Source organism: Haemorhous mexicanus, chromosome 25, assembly GCF_027477595.1.
Source record: "Haemorhous mexicanus isolate bHaeMex1 chromosome 25, bHaeMex1.pri, whole genome shotgun sequence".
Classification (NCBI taxonomy): Eukaryota; Metazoa; Chordata; class Aves; order Passeriformes; family Fringillidae; genus Haemorhous; species Haemorhous mexicanus.
The window spans coordinates 2,027,623-2,043,056 of record NC_082365.1 but is presented as its reverse complement, the minus strand read 5'-3'; the positions used below and the strand labels follow the sequence as shown (position 1 = coordinate 2,043,056).

General features: G+C 58.1%; 1 protein-coding gene across 1 annotated transcript; it reads right to left on the bottom strand.

Moving 5' to 3' along the window:
- Window positions 1-201: 201 nt before the first annotated feature.
- BAK1 (BCL2 antagonist/killer 1) lies at window positions 202-11,120 on the bottom strand. The gene is made up of 6 exons (XM_059867600.1): window positions 10,964-11,120; window positions 7,894-7,999; window positions 5,452-5,587; window positions 5,237-5,380; window positions 3,307-3,487; window positions 202-2,310 (listed from the first exon to the last, which is right to left on the bottom strand). Exons 2-6 carry the CDS (start codon window positions 7,967-7,969, stop codon window positions 2,206-2,208), a joined length of 642 nt encoding a protein of 213 aa, XP_059723583.1. The 5' UTR covers window positions 7,970-7,999; window positions 10,964-11,120; the 3' UTR covers window positions 202-2,205.
- Between the last annotated feature and the right edge of the window lie 4,314 nt (window positions 11,121-15,434).

Here is a 15,434-nt window from a genome sequence, read left to right as displayed (position 1 = left end):
TGCAGCTCGGGGATGGCACCAGAAGCTGCAGCAGCAGCAGATTTCTCTCCCTCTCAGCTCCTCACTCTGAAAAAAAAGCCAAAGGAGACCCAAAATCCCAAGGGATCCCAAAATTCAGGAGGCAGCTGAGGTTGGAGAGCTCGTGGAGTGAGGAGCAAAACTCCTGGAAGCTTCTGGAAGCAAACCCTGCACACAGCCAGGTGAGTTTGCACTCAGTGTACCATTTTTATTTTGACATAGATAGATATTTTTTATATATTACATCATTTAAAAACAGATTCTTTGTAAAAACATGCTTTTGATTTGGTTTTTTGGTTTTTTTTTTTTTTTTTTTTCAGGTCCAAGCCACCCCAGTGTGTCCCACACAGTGCAAAGAGAGGCTCCTCCCTCTGCAAATCCCCTGAGAAAAACGGAGAAAATGGAATTTTTCCTTTGTACAGCACCCATTGAAAAGTTCTCCCCTCTGTCCTGGCCTTCACCAAGGCTCAGTCCTTTCCCATCAATCTGAAAAATATCCTTCATGGCCTCACAGCTGCAAGGGGAGGCTTTAGCTGGGAAATGGGAATGAAATGAGCAGCAAAAGCTCTCCCTGATCCGCTGGAGTTCCAGGAGTGTGCCTCAAGTACCGAATTAAAGCTGATTTTTATTTTTTTCCAAGTCCTGCTGGACACAACCCAAGCAGAGAACCGACGATGATTTGTCAATTAAGGGGCTGATTAGGAGAAAAAAGGGAAATAACGGCCGGTGGCTCGTACCCATGGTGGCCAAAAGGCTCCATCTGGTGGTGTTTGCACCCAAAAAGGAGCTGGGCAGGAGGGGGAAGCACCGATTGTACTGGTTAAACTGGTTCACAGCAGAGAAATGGCTTTAAACTCGAGGTAAAACTCGAGATTAAACTTCTCCCAAGCTGGGAGAAGGGGTGGCACGATGGGAATGGGAATTTTGTGTGGAGAAATGGACCTACAAGGGGACAAAGCAGCCAGGGGGAGCCACAAAAATCTGAGTTGTGGCCACAAAACCTGAGCATGGCCAAGCTGTGCAGCCCTGCACAACCGAGCAGGAGTGGGAATAATACAGGAAATATTTTAATGCTTTTCACTTGAGCACAGCCCAGAGCGTTCCCATCAGGGAAAAGGGATCCTGCTGGAACAGCCAGGAGCAAAATGCCAAGCTCAGGTACGGAAGCAGGCTGAAAAAAGTTGGTTATTCTGTTAAAAAAAGAGGCAGGGACAGGAGAAATGGGAGAGTTAAAAAATCCCGGCTGGTCCTGCTCAGCCTGGGCAGCTGCAAGGGGAGGACAGGGAGGGATCCTTCATCTGCAGCTTGGGCAGGACAGGGAACACCCAGCTTGAATTCCCTGCTCTGCAGAAATCAGGAGGGTTTGGGATGGGAGAGAGGAGCTGGCTCCCCTCTCCACCCCAAAATCCCTCAGGCATGGTCAGGAACAGAAGCAGGACAAATCCCTGCCCAGAGGAGCCTGGTCCCTGCTCCAGGGGTGGGCTGAGCTCCAGTGGCTCCCAGTAAGAGCCAGGGAGCCCAACTGGGGCAGGAGGAGGACAGGGCCACTGCCTGTCCTTGCACCCTCAGGGTTTAGTGCTGGGGGAGCTGCTGGTGCTCCCCAGCTGTGCCCCAGGAGCTGCAGGGCTCCAGCCAGGGGGGTTCTCATGGAAAAGTGTAGGGATTGTCCATGGAAAGGCTGGGAAAGGCTCAAGTGCTGGGAAAGGCTCAAGTGCTGGGAAAGGCTCAAGTGCTGGGAAAGGCTCAGGTGCTGGGAAAGGCTCAGGTGCTGGGCTCAGGAGCAGCAGGAGGTGGAGCAGCCAGGGCTGGGATCACCCTCAGGCACCAGGGTGGAGCTGTCAGTGATGGGGAGGGGGCTCTGCTCCTGCCCCAGGGGCACAGGACCCAACAGGGGCACACACAGGCATTGTCACACCCCTCTGCTCCTCCAGAGCAGCCAGTGGGACCAGGGATGTGCCCTCCCAGAAATGCCCCATCCCAGAGATGTCCCCTCCCAGGGATGTCCCCTCCTCAGCACCATTTTGTGGCACCAAACACAACAAAGCAAACCCCCCCCACCCCACCCCAGTCCTCTCCTGGGGGTGCAGAGCCCCCAGCCCCTGCAGCAGGAGGGTCCCAGCCCAAAGCCACACTCTCTCCTGGAGGTTCCTGGGGTCCCCCCTGTGCCAGGGGTGCTCGGTGCCCCCCTCAGGGGCTGAAGAAGCGCCGCAGCACCAGGTGCCCCAGCACCACCACCGCGGCTGCCACCAGCACGTAGGTCACGTAAACGTTGTCCAGGTTCTGCACGGCCTCCTGCCAGGGAGGGGACACGGTGGGGTCAGTCCTGGCAGTGTCCTTGACCCCCAAACCTCAGCCCCTGAGCCCCAAACCCTGACTCCCCCTGCTACCCTTGACCACAAACCGGCCCTCCTGACCCCCAAACTATAATCCCCCTGCCCCAAATCCTGACCCTCTGACCCCAATCCCTGACTCCCCCCACTGCCCTGGCCCCCCTAACCCCAAACCCTGCCCCCAAAGCTGGCCCCTGCCCCCAAACCCTGCTGTCTGCCCCCAAACACACCCCCTGCCCCCAAAGCTGCCCCAAGACTGCCCCCAAAGCTGACCCAAAACCCTGCTGCCTGCCCCCAAAGCTGCCCCCTGCTTCCAAATCCTGCCCCCAAAACTGCCCCCAAAGCTGCCCCCTGCCTCAAACCTTGCCCCCTCCCCCCAAACCTGCCCCCTGCCCACAAACCTGCCCCAGAGCTGCCAAACCTGCCCCCAGAACTGCCCCCAAAACCTGCTGCCTGCCCCCAAACCTGCCCCCTGTCCCAGAACTGCCCCTGACCTGCCAAACCTGCCCCCAGAACTGCCCCCAAAACCTGCTGCCTGCCCCCAAACCTGCCCCCTGCCCCAGAACTGCCCCTGACCTGCCAAACCTGCTCCCAGAACTGCCCCAAAACCTGCCCCCTGCCCACAGAACTGCTCCCAAATCCTGCTGCATGCCCCCAAACCTGCCCCCTGCCCCAGAACTGCCCCTGACCTGCCAAACCTGCCCCCAGAACTGCCCCCGAACCTGCCCCCTGCCCCCAAACCTTGCTGCTTCCCCCCAAATCCACCCCCTGCCCCCAAACCTGCCCCGAGCTGCCCAAACCTGCCCCGAGCTGCCCAAACCTGCCCCGAGCTGCCCAAACCTGCCCCCGAGCTGCCCCCTGCCCCCAAACCTGCCCCCGAGCTGCCCCCTGCCCCCAAACCTGCCCCCGAGGTGCCCCCTGCCCCCAAACCTGCCCCGAGGTGCCCCGAGCTGCTCACCCATCCTCCCTGCTGGGCGATCCAGCGGGCGATGTGGTGCTGCAGCATGAAGTCCGCCACGTAGCGCGCGATGCGGCGCAGGAAGCCGCTGACGCCGCGCTGCCACACGTGCATGGCCATGCGGTACCCGAAGGCCAGCAGGGCGATCACCCGGCCCCAGTTGGTGCCACTCTCAAACAGGCTGCAAAAAAAACCTCAGGTGATCCTTAAATCCCTGCCCTGAGCTCCCAGCTCGGAGCTGGCGCGAGCAGCGGGGTCAGCATTGAGGAAATGGCCCCAAAATTGTAGCAGGAAAAGCTTAGGTTGGATATTATTGGAATTTTTTCCTCTGGAAGGGTTGGTCAGCCTGGGGACAGCTGCCTACACCAGGGGATCTTGAGCAGTGCAGTCAAGACTGAGGAAACAGCCCCAAAATTATACCAGGAAAAGCTGAGGTTGGATATTATAGAAAATCTTTTCATGGGAGTTGAGAGAAGTGACTCAGAAACGGGGCCAGGCTCAGAATTTTCTGTGGGAATCCAAACATTCCTGGGAAAAATGTGGCTCTGCAGCAATTTGCAAATTTACCTGAGTGTGACAAGGGTTAATTTACCTGAGTGTGACCAGGACAGGGACAGGGGTTAATTTAATTTACCTGAGTGTGACAAGGGTTAATTTACCTGAGTGTGACCAGGACAGGGACAGGGTTAATTTAATTTACCTGAGTGTGACAAGGACAGGGACAGGGTTAATTTAATTTACCTGAGTGTGACAAGGGTTAATTTACCTGAGTGTGACCAGGATAGGGACAGTGGTTAATTTAATTTACCTGAGTGTGACAGGGACAGAGGTTAATTTAATTTACCTGAGTGTGACCAGGACAGGGACAGGGGTTAATTTAATTTACCTGATTGTGACAAGGGTTAATTTACCTGAGTGTGACAAGGACAGGGACAGGGTTAATTTACCTGCGTGTGACCAGGGTTAATTTACCTGAGTGTGACAAGGACAGGGTTAATTTACCTTCGTGTGTTGCCACCTCAGCCAGCGTGGCTGCCCGGACAGGGGAGCAGGAAAAGGACAGAAAGGAAGGAGTTAAACACTGGAGAAAAGAAGGAATTAGACACAAACATTGAGCAGAGGGCACAGGGACAGGGCTGTCACAGCCAGAGGTGTTTGGAGGAGTGACAGGAGCCCAGAGACCAGGTGGACATTTCCCTGCAGACAGATCCTCTTGGTGTCTCCTCAATCCAAGCTTCCCTGGGAAGTCCTGGCAGGAAGCTTTCCAGGTCTGTGCCCTCACTCCTCACCTGTCACTGTGCTTTGGGTGGCTGTCACCTGCAGGAGGCTCTGGGTGTCACCTGCAGGAGGCTCTGGGTGTCACCTGCAGGCTCTCTGTGTCACCTGCAGGCTCTGCCAGCCCTTGGAGCAGCCCCCATACCGAGGTGTCCATGAGGACCAGGTGGGGTGGGGACTCTCAGCCACCTCATCCCGTGTGTGGCATCCTGCCCATGGCAGGGGTTGGACTGAGATGGTCTTCAAGGTCCCTCCAACCCAACCATTCCATGATTCCCTGATTTCTGTGACCATCCCACCTCCAAAGCCTGTGGCTGGGGTTGTTCCCTGGGATTTCCCAGCCTGGAGCAGGGGACAGCAAGAGCTGGGACAGGCACGGGCTGGGTGTCCCAGGGACATCCCCTGAGGGATCCCAGGTAGCCGGGCAAGGCCTGGGAGGGGACAGTGATAGGAGCAGTGCATAGGAGGAGGAGCAGACAGGCAGAAGACACAGGGATCACCCCGGGAAGCTCGCTGGGAGCTCGGCCAGGCTGGAGGGTGAAGCTCAAACCGACAGAGTGTGGGTTTAACCAACAGCACTGACCACACCCGACCTCCCCTTCCCTTCTCCTCCAGGGAAAGCCCCCAGCCCGCATCAGGAGCCCTGAGGCTTTACCTGGAGGCAATTTTGGTGAAGTGCATGTAGGCGTTCTCGCGGGTGGGCTGCAGGCTCTCCAGCATGGTGCGGAACTCGGCGTCGTAGCGCCTGTAGATGTCGTCCCCGATGATGGCCAGGCGCTGCCCCACCTGGCTCCTGGTGCTGGGGGGAGAGGGCGAGTCAGGCCAGGCTCTGGAGCACGGCCTGGCTACAGGGGAGGAGCAGGGATTTACCTCTCCAGGTCCTGCTGGATTTGCTCGATCTCGGGGTCGGGCGGCAGCTCCGCGCCGCGCTCCTGGCGCTCCTGCTGGTAGCGGTAGAAGGCGTAGCTGCGGAACACCTCCTCAGCCTCCTCTGCCACGCGGCCTTCTGCAGGGCCAGCAGGGACAGCACTCAGCCCACACGCTCTTCCCCTTCATTCTCAGGTTTGGAAGAGGCCATTCCCACAGAACCTTCTCCAGACCCACGCATGTCACCACAGAACCATCCCCCGACCCACACATTTGTCCTTGTCTCCATACAACCCTCTCCAGACCCACACATTTGTCCCTGTGCCCACATAAACATCTCCAAACCCACAGAACCTTCTCCAGACTCATGCATGTCACCACAGAACCATCCCCCGACCCACACATTTGTCCTTGTCTCCCTACAACCCTCTCCAGACCCACATAGGTGTCCCTAAACCCACAGAACCCTCTCCAGACCCACACATTTGTCCTTGTCTCCATACAACCTTCTCCAGAGCCACACGTCACCACAGAACCATCTCCAGACCCATACTCGTGTCTCTGCACTCACACAACCTTCTCCAGACCCACACATGTCCCTGTCCCCACATAAACATCTCCAGGCCCACAGAACCATCTCCAGACCCACATAAGTGTCCCTAAACCCACAGAATCCTCTCCAGACCCACACATTTCTTCTTGTCTCCATACAACCTTCTCCAGACCCACACATATGTCCCTGTCTCCACACAACCCTATCCAGACCCACACAGGTGTCCCTGCACCCACAGAACCACCTCCAGACCCACACATGTCCCTGTCCCCACACTGCTCAGGGACATGGCCAGGACCAGCCCCCCTGCAGCAGGGAGCATTTCAGCCCCACGGTGACAGATCCCTCATCACACACATTCCATGGCTCCAGGGAAAGTCCCCATGGATGTCCTGGATTAGAGCTCGGTTTCAGCTGCTCCAGAAGCACCTGGAGAGGGACAGTGGCTCCCACAGCCCCACTGAGTGGCCCCACAGGGACCAGGAACACCAAACCCTGTCCCACCATCCCAGAAATCCAGACTGGCCACGCAGCTCTCCAGAATCTGTATTCCAACCTGAGATCTTCCTGCCCAGGGCTGGGAAGTGAGGGCACAGCTGTGCTGGCAGTGCTGCCCCACAGACTCCATCCCCAAGCCCCAAATCACCCCAAATGCTCCTCACAGGCTCTTCCAGCTGGTCCCACCTCCCTGTCCTGGCTGGACCTGCCGTGCTCAGGTCACACCCGCAGAGCTGAAGGGAAAGGACGGCTCCTGTCACTTTCCAGGGGTTGTTTTCTGTTTTCAGACAGGGGTTTGTTTGGTGGCAAACAAATCTCCAGATTTCCCCTCTCCTTCACTTTCTGGGAACTGGAGTCAGTGACGTTCCAGGGAGAGCCAGAAAATGAAACCAACTGAGTCAGAGTTTCAGGGAGAGGAGGGCAAACACTCACCCAGACACCACACAAGAGGAAATCTCTGCACCAAATCAAAAATCCCTGGAGCTATTTTTAGTAACACTAGGACAGGAGGACACATGCCCCCTTCCCACAGGTGCTACCCCCACTGGGATTGTCTTGGGATGTCTCCCACCCAAGGGATCTGGATCAGGGATTGCCTGGTGGGTTCCCAGTGCAGGGGTGCCAGGGGGAGGTTTGGAGCTGCTCAGGGATCTCTGGAAGAGAGGAACTGCTCCATGTCTGCTCCGTGTCTGCTCCATGTCTGCTCAGGTGATTTCCCCTCCTCACCTGCCCAGCAGCACCAGGAGTCACCGTGTCCCACCTTTCACCTGCTGGGATGAGCTGAGGGTTTTTCCTGCCAGCCCCATTCCCAGTTTCACCCATTAACCAGGGCTGGGCTGGGCTCACATGGGGACAGTGGCCCTGCTCCCAGCTTGTCACCACTGCCCTGCCAGGGCACACGGGACCTGATGTCACCCCAAGGCCACCCAGGCTGGCTGAGATCTGTGTTTTCCTCTGTGATTCAAAGCCCAAACACCTCCCACTCTCTCATGCTCAGGGAAGGAAATACACAACACCAGGCAGCTCCCAGCACTTTATTCTCTCCATGCCTCCAATCCCACCTTGCTGCCCACCCTGACCATCCAATGCCAAGCACACAATCCTTGGTTATTTTGGATGGAAAAGAACTTCAAACCTCACCCTGTTCCACCCAGGGACACCTCCCTCTAGCCCAGGATGCTCTGAGCCCCCAGCATGTCCCAAAAGCACTGAGCACCTCCCAGTTCAATCCAGCTCCTTACAGAGCAGATCTGTTACCCCAGCCTTGCAAAAAGCCCTGGAGACAGGAAATCCCACCTTGCCAAAGGAGCACAGCAGGGGAATGAATTAAAAAACAAAGGGTTGAAGAGGAGGGGAGCTCTGGGTGCTCCCCTGAGCACCCCAGAACCCTTTACCTGAGCTGACCCTGTGCCCGTGGCTCCCCTGGCGTCCCTGCGCCCGTGGAGGGTCCCCCTCATTCCCTGAGGCCATTGCAGAGAGCTTTGGGAATGGCAGCTTCACCTGGAAGGGGGATGGAGATGGTGAGTGGCTGGAGGAGCCCTGTGGTCCCTCACAGCCCGAGGATCAGAGCCCTCAGCTTTTATCTCTGCCAGGGCTGGCTCCTCCCCTGCAGCACACTCATTCTGTACCCACAGCAGAGGTCTGAGTGCCCTGGCTCCACTCCCACCTCGCTGGGTTCCCCTTCCACAACGATCTCATTGCTGATGTCACTTTTGTCACAAAAAGAGACACATGCTGATGGACTTCCTTCCACACGTGCTGATGGACTTTCTTCCTGCTTCCAAGAGAGCTGTGGGCTGCACCACCTCCTCCTCAGCCCAGACCACAGAGCCTCATAAAAGGCTGGAACAAAAATTCCAGCACCTCTGAGGCTCCCTGGCTGTGACCACACTGAGCTGCCATGACATCTTCATGAGATGAGCCCTGATTTCCTCCAGGACTCCAATTTCCTTTAACTCCCCTTGTTCTTTACATTTCCCCTCTCAGAAAATAAAAAAATTAAATGAGAACTAAACACAAAGCCCTGAAGTTCACAGGTATCCTAAACCTGCAGTTCAGGGCTCATCAGAGCTCCTTGAGGCCACAAAGTTCCTGTCAGGATTAATGGGATCAGGGCAGCTCCTTGCTGCTGTCTGACATTCCAGAGCATATTCCCAGCCCACACTTCCACAGGGCTGAGCTGGGGGCTTGCCTGATCTGCACCAAGCCTGAACTCAGGAGTGAAACACAATTCCTGACACCCCGAAATTTAAATTGAATCCTGGACAAAAATGAAGAAGCGCTGGGTAGGGATAAAAAACCACCCATGGTTATGGGAGAAGTGCACAACGTGGTTCAAGCTCATGGAGCACACTGGAGATTGTTCAGAAGGAAAAAGAAATTGGAGACAGGAAGTACAGCCCATTTTCTGTGGGATGGGGCCTGGAAGAGCAAAGCTTGGAAATCCACGAGGTCCTGCACAGCTGCACAGGGCCCTGAGCCTGGTGACCAGGATGGAAATGCTGGTTTTTCCTACACTCTGAGGATGGGAGGACAGGATTTCCCCCTTCCTCCCCAAACTCAAACATCCCCATCCAGGGCAGAGCTGAGAAGGCAGTGAGGATCATCAGCTGGGACCAGGGGTAAATCCCTGGGGAGAGCTGCTGGCCAGCTGCAGAGCTGCCTCTCCTGGCTCTCAGAATCACAAAATTCCTTGTCCTGGGATGGTGCAGATCCCCTGGGATGTGCAGATCCCTTGGATGGTGTCCATCCCCTGGGATGGTGCAGATCCCCTGGGATGTGCAGATCCCTTGGATGGTGTCCATCCCCTGGGATGGTGCAGATCCCTTGGGATGTGCAGATCCCTTGGATGGTGTCTATCTCCTCCTCCACTGAGGAGCCTCCTGTGCTTCACCCTCCGCCATGCCAGGCCGTGGCCGAGCCCACCTGCACTGGGAGGACTCAGAGCTGTTCCCAAGCTGGGAGCAGCTCCTTGGAGCTGTGGGAACAGTGGGAATCTCCCCTGTACCCCACAGTGCTGCTGCTCAGGTGGCACAGGATGCTTAGCAGGGTGTGGGTGCACCCAGCAGAGAGCTCAGGAGCCTCTGGAGCTTTTCCAGCTTGGCCTCTGGGGCAGGGGGCTGTGCCCACAGTGACCCCGGGCTGCTCTGGGGTGACAGGGACTTTTCCTGCCTGGAATGAGTGAGTGAGGAGTGAGGACTTTCTGGAGCACGGGCTGCCTGTGCAGCACAGAGGCAGTTGGCTCATGATGTTCAACTTGAATTTCATTTTTGAAGCCCTGAAGGAACTTTTGTTTTCAGTTTCTTTTCTGGGCCCTGGCAGCGCTGTTTCCTCTGTCACACAGGATGCTGCAGCCCTGTCACTGCTGTCCCCACCCTCTGCCAGCCCCAAATGCCCATGTGGACTCCCAAAAGAGTTCACTGCCCGTCTCTGCAGGGCTCAGAGTGCCCCAGACCATTCTCTCCAGATTCCAGAGCTGCTGCCCATGCTCCTCCTGCTTCCCAGCTTCCCTGTTCCCTCTTTGTTAAAGGAACAAGGGTGTGGACGAGGAGATGACACCCAAACACCCAGAGACAGCCTGGGGCTGCAGGAAATTAAAACCCTCCAAGATCTGAGTCAGGGCTCAAGGGAGGTGTCAGGGGAGCTGCAGGGTCTCATCCACACTACGAGGGTCCTGCAGGAGGCTGCAAGGGGTTAAAAGAGCCGCAATCCCCATATCCGACCCCAGCCACGGGGCTCTGGAATCACCCCCTCACGTGTTATGAATGCCAGGAAATCGATGGAGCATCCCCTGGCACCAGCCTTTGGCCCTGATCCCTCCAGGCCAGAGATCCCGCAGGATTCCTGACCCCATCCCTGCCCCTGCCCCTGCCCCAGGGCAGCAGCATTTGGCCAGTTTGGGGCCATTTGCCCAGTTTGCGGGTTGCCCAGTTCGGGGGCTGCCCACCCAGCACGACCCCAGGGTGGGCACACGACCCCCAGCATCCACCCAGCCAAGGTCGCCCCCAAGCCGTGCCCGGGGGTCCCCGGCGGGGCCAGCACAGCCACAGGCGCCGTGCCCGTGTCCAGGTCACGGCCCGGGCGTGGCGGGACGGGTGTCACCCGTGCCCCAGCGGGGACAGCTCTGCCCACCGATGTCCCCTGCCCTGAGCCCCTCGGGCCCTGCGCGACGGATGCCGCGGGCACTGTCACCACCCGGCTGGAGAAAATTCGGTTAAACGAGGGAAAATTCCCTTTTTGGGGCAGCTAAATTCCCTCTTTGGGGCAGCGACCCGCCCAGAGCGGGACCTCCAGCCCTGGCCCGGGGGTTTCTCACACCCACCGCAAACTTTGTCGCTGTCGCCCCTCCCGCACGCCGCACTCCGCACCCCGCACTACTGGTCCATCCCGGCCGGGCCCGGAGAACGGGGATAACCCATCCCAGGAGAGTCTGAGGAGGGGGAAACGGGGGGAAACGCCACTCACCGCGTCCCGGCGGGGGGCAGCGGGTCGGGATATCCCGGGAGTTACGGCATCCCTGCCGGGATCCGCTCCATCCCTCCGGCCGCTCCCTTCCTGACTCCTGCCCGGAGCGCGGCGCGGCAAAGGAAGCGCGCGGGGCCGAGGAGGAGGAGGGAAAAGAAGAAGAGGAAAAAAAATCAAGTAGAAACCCAACCCCACTGACCATAGATAGAGGCGGGCGCAGAGCCGCGCTTTATTAAGATTTATTCAGCTCCCTCTAGAGGCACCAACCCCGGCGCGGGGCAGCGCCGAGCTCCGGCGGATTTTTTGGGGGGTTTTGGGGGCTCCTCGGGGGGCTCGGGGGAAGCTGAAGCATCTGGCGGTCCCTGCGCGGCTCGGGGGGTGCGGGGTTTGTACCGCACATCCTCTGCCACCCCCGCACCCTCCTTGCCGGGCTGTCCCGGACATCCTCGGCTTCTCCCTGGCTTCTCCAGGAGCTTTTCCTTACGGCTGCAACTTAAATTCGCCCTCGGCCAGGTTCCCCGGCTGAGATGCCGGTGAAAGTAACGATTTGAGAGTTTGTTTTTCCTGGGAGGGAACTTGTATCGATCCAGCAGAAATAAACAAAGTCCCCGGTGGCAGAGGTGGCTCCCGCCAAGCGCCTCAGGGAATTCGAAATCCGCGGAGATTTTGGGGAAATCCCAGCAGCTCGAGAGAGATTCAGCCCTGGAGGGTTCAGCAATCTGCCCCAGCTGCTTTTCCTCTCCTCGCTCCTTGGGCCGCTGCCAGGGCCGCTGCTGGGGCTGGCAAATGCCAGATAAGCAGCGGAGCTTTGGGGCTGGGCAGAGCCTGAATGCCGATTATCGCATCCCCCGGCGGGCAGGAGCGCTCCGAGGGCCCCGCGGGATCTGCTCTGCCCAGGGATTTTGGGATCCTTGCCTGGAATGGATCTCTTGGCTTTGGAATATCTGAATATGAGGATCCTCTCTCAGCCGCTCCTGAGAGAAGTTAATTCTCACACGAGGGAGGGGAGGGGACAGGGGGAGTCACTGTCCTTTTTTTTTGGGGCTTGTTTTGGTCAGGTGAAGGTGCAAGGCCCCCAAAAGCAGAGGTGTCCCAGGGAAGAGGCTCTGCAACACGAGCAGACAGCAAAGGGCTTCAGGTGAGGTGGGTGAGGGGATGGGGAGAGTGGGGGATGCTCTGAGGAGGGTCCCAGGCCTTGGAAAAGGTGTAAAGATGGAGAACCACGAGCAAAACTGTTCCCAGCTCTGCCCTGTCAGAGGCTGTGGCCCCCCAGGGGTGTCCTGGAGGTTCTTCCATCCCTCCATGGCCCTTCCCAGTTGAGGAGGGAATAACCTTGGGAGCTGCTGGTCAGCAGTGGGCAACCCTTGGCTTTTGGGACTGCTTGGCCCAGTGGTGCCAGGGCACATCTGCCCCGTGCTACGGAGCAATCCAGGAGCTCTGGGTGATGGAATGGCCCGGGGAGGGGGAAGGGTGGGAGCAGAGGGAAAGGTTCTTTCCCAGCTCAGCTGCTGGTGTAGGTTCCATCAGAAGGGAGCTGCTGGACACAGGCACTGTCAGCACTGACATCAGCTCTGCCCGGTTCTGTTTGCACTGCAGGCTTCTGTGGGATGGGAAGGGAGGAGGAGCCGCTCCTGACTGGGGCTGCAGAGAGCCCTGCACACCCCTGGGATGTGCTGCTGCTCAGGAGGCGAGCCAGGAGAGAAATTTACTGCCAGGGGCAGGGCTAGACCGGATTTTAGCAGAATTCCTCCCTGTGAGGGTGGGCAGGCTCTGGCACAGGGAGCTCAGAGAAGCTGTGGCTGCCCCTGGGAGTGACCAAGGCCAGGCTGGAGCAGCCTGGGACAGTGGAAGGTGTCCCTGCCATGGCACTGGATGGGCTTTAAGGTCCGTTCCAACACATCCGATCATTCTGTGGTTCTGAATCTCCTCGGAGCACCAGGTGGCACTCTCCGACTTCCCAGCGAGCCGAGATGAGCCGTTCTAACCCGGCTGGGAGGCGCAGACACCGCTGGCGCCGGCTCCGGGCCAGGGGACAGCAGGGACAGCAGGATGGGACAGCGAGGGACCGGCTCTGCCCGGGTCAAAGGGGTTTTCCAGGGTTTTATTTTGAGTGGGTGGATTCACCTCCTGCACCCTCAGCAATTCCCAGAACGGTAAAAACCCCACTCGGCAAACCCCTGTTGTTGGTCAGGGGACAGGGCACCTTTCCCGTGGTGACACCTGTGTCCCCACGCTGGGGTGTCACCCTGTGCTGGCTCTGGGCTCTGCAGGAGCACGGAACGAAGGAAATCGCTTTTTCCTCTCTCCCGGGCTGTCCCTGCCTGCGGGAGGAGCGTGCTGCTGGCTGAGGGCAGCCAGGCTCGGGAATTCCCCACGGAAATGGAGATTTTCCAAGGCCAGCCGGCTGATCCTGCCCAAAGTCCCCCTCAGGCTGAAACTTAGAGGCGTTCACAAGTCCGGCAGTGACCCGTGAGGTGCTTTGGAGGGGAGGATCTGCTGTGCAACCCCTCACAGAACATTCCCAGATCCCAGAGCATTCCCAGCCCTCAGAACATTCCCAGATCCCAGAACATTCCCAGGCCTGAGAGCATTCCCAGCCCTCAGAACATTCCCAGCCTTCAGACATTCCCAGCCCTCAGAGCATTCCCAGCCCTCAGACATTCCCAGCCCTCAGAACATTCCCAGATCCCAAAGTATTCCCTCCCCTCAGAACATTCCCAGCCCTCAGACATTCCCAGCCCTCAGAACATTCCCAGATCCCAAAGTATTCCCTCCCCTCAGAACATTCCCAGCCCTCAGAGCATTCCCAGCCCTCAGAGCATTCCCAGCCCTCAGACCTTCCCAGCCCTCAGAACATTCCCAGATCCCAGAGCATTCCCAGCCCTCAGAACATTCCCAGATCCCAGAACATTCCCAGCCCTCAGAACATTCCCAGATCCCAGAACATTCCCAGCCCTCAGAGCATTCCCAGCCCTCAGACATTCCCAGCCCTCAGAGCACTCCCAGCCCTCAGAGCATTCCCAGATCCCAGAACATTCCCAGCCCTCAGAGCATTCCCAGCCCTCAGAGCACTCCCAGCCCTCAGAGCACTCCCAGCCCTCAGAGCATTCCCAGATCCCAGAACATTCCCAGATCCCAGAGCATTCCCAGCCCCGAGAACATTCCCAGCCCTCAGACATTCCCAGCTCGGTCACGGGCCGCAGGAGCTGCTGGCAGCGGCTCGGGCTAATCTGGGAATTGTATGCCAGGAAGGGCACACCCAGCCGGGACAAAGGCCGCGCTCCTCGCTCCAGCGCTCCCGGGCTTCCCCCCGAGCGCCCCGGGGCTGCTCTGCTTTGGAGCCGGCCCGGCCTCGCCTGCTCCTCCCCGCACCTGCCCGAGGGTTGGGCACCTGCTCCAGGTGTGGAGACAGAGTTTGGTGACTCCGAGAGCTGCTGGATGCTTTCCCAGAAACCTCGTGTTCCTGCCCATCCCTGGGGAACGTCACAGAATGGGGATGCAGCACCCAAACTGCCCTGGCCAGCATGGAACCGGGCTGTGAGAGAGATGCACACCCTGAAATTGGGGCTGTGAGAGAGATGGATGTTCTGAAATTGGGGCTGTGAGAGAGATGCACACCCTGAAATTGGGGCTGTGAGAGAGATGGATGTCCTGAAATTGGGGCTGTGAGAGAGATGGATGTCCTGAAATTGGGGCTGTGAGAGAGATGCACACCCTGAAATTGGGGCTGTGAGAGAGATGCACATCCTGGTCAGCCTGAAATTGGGGCTGTGAGAGAGATGCACACCCTGAAATTGGGGCTGGGAGAGAGATGCCCACCCTGAAATCAGGGCTGTTAGAGAGAGGCACATCCTGAAATCAGGGCTCTGAGAGAAATGCACACCCTGGTCAGCCTGAAAGTGGGTCTGTGAGAGAAATGCCCACCCTGAAATTGGGGCTGTGAGAGAGATGCATACCCTGAAATTGAGGCTGTCAGAGATGGCCATTCTGAAATTTGTGCTGTGAGAGAGATGCCCACCCTGAAAGTGGCACTGTGAGAGAGATGCCCACCCTGTCCAGCCTGAAGTTGGGGCTGTGAGAGAGACACCTGCCCTGGTCGCCCCCAGGGTGTTCAATCTTGACCCTGACAGTGGCAAATTCAAGCAGCCGTCGTTGTTTTCCTGCTGGTGTGGTTTAGCAGAGCTGTCCTGGCAGCAGCCCCTTCCCATGATGCCTTCCCAGGTACCAAAACTCTCCGTCCTTGACACATCCTGAGGAGCCTTGAGCTCCAAATAGACTCCAGGCTGTGCAAAACCGCCCGAGATTTCCCGAGGCTGAAGAAAATGTGGGGGTTATTATTAGAGCTCAGCCTCTGCCAGGGCAAGTGTCAAACACCACGGAGGTGTCAGGAGGAAGGGTTTGACCCGGCTGAGTCATTGCAGGGCAGTTCCTGGCGGGGTTCTGGGCACCTCTGAGGGAAGCAGCTGGTGTC

Bases quoted from the DNA above. Each gene is read 5' to 3' on its own strand.
- BAK1 (XM_059867600.1), bottom strand. From the start codon at position 7,969: ATGGCCTCAGGGAATGAGGGGGACCCTCCACGGGCGCAGGGACGCCAG. The intron at 5,381-5,451 runs GTAAATCCCTGC...CTCTCCCCCCAG, and splicing joins ATCCAGCAGGACCTGGAGAG to CACCAGGAGCCAGGTGGGGC. The intron at 2,311-3,306 runs GTGAGCAGCTCG...CCTCCCTGGCAG, and splicing joins TCGCCCAGCAGGGAGGATGG to GAGGCCGTGCAGAACCTGGA.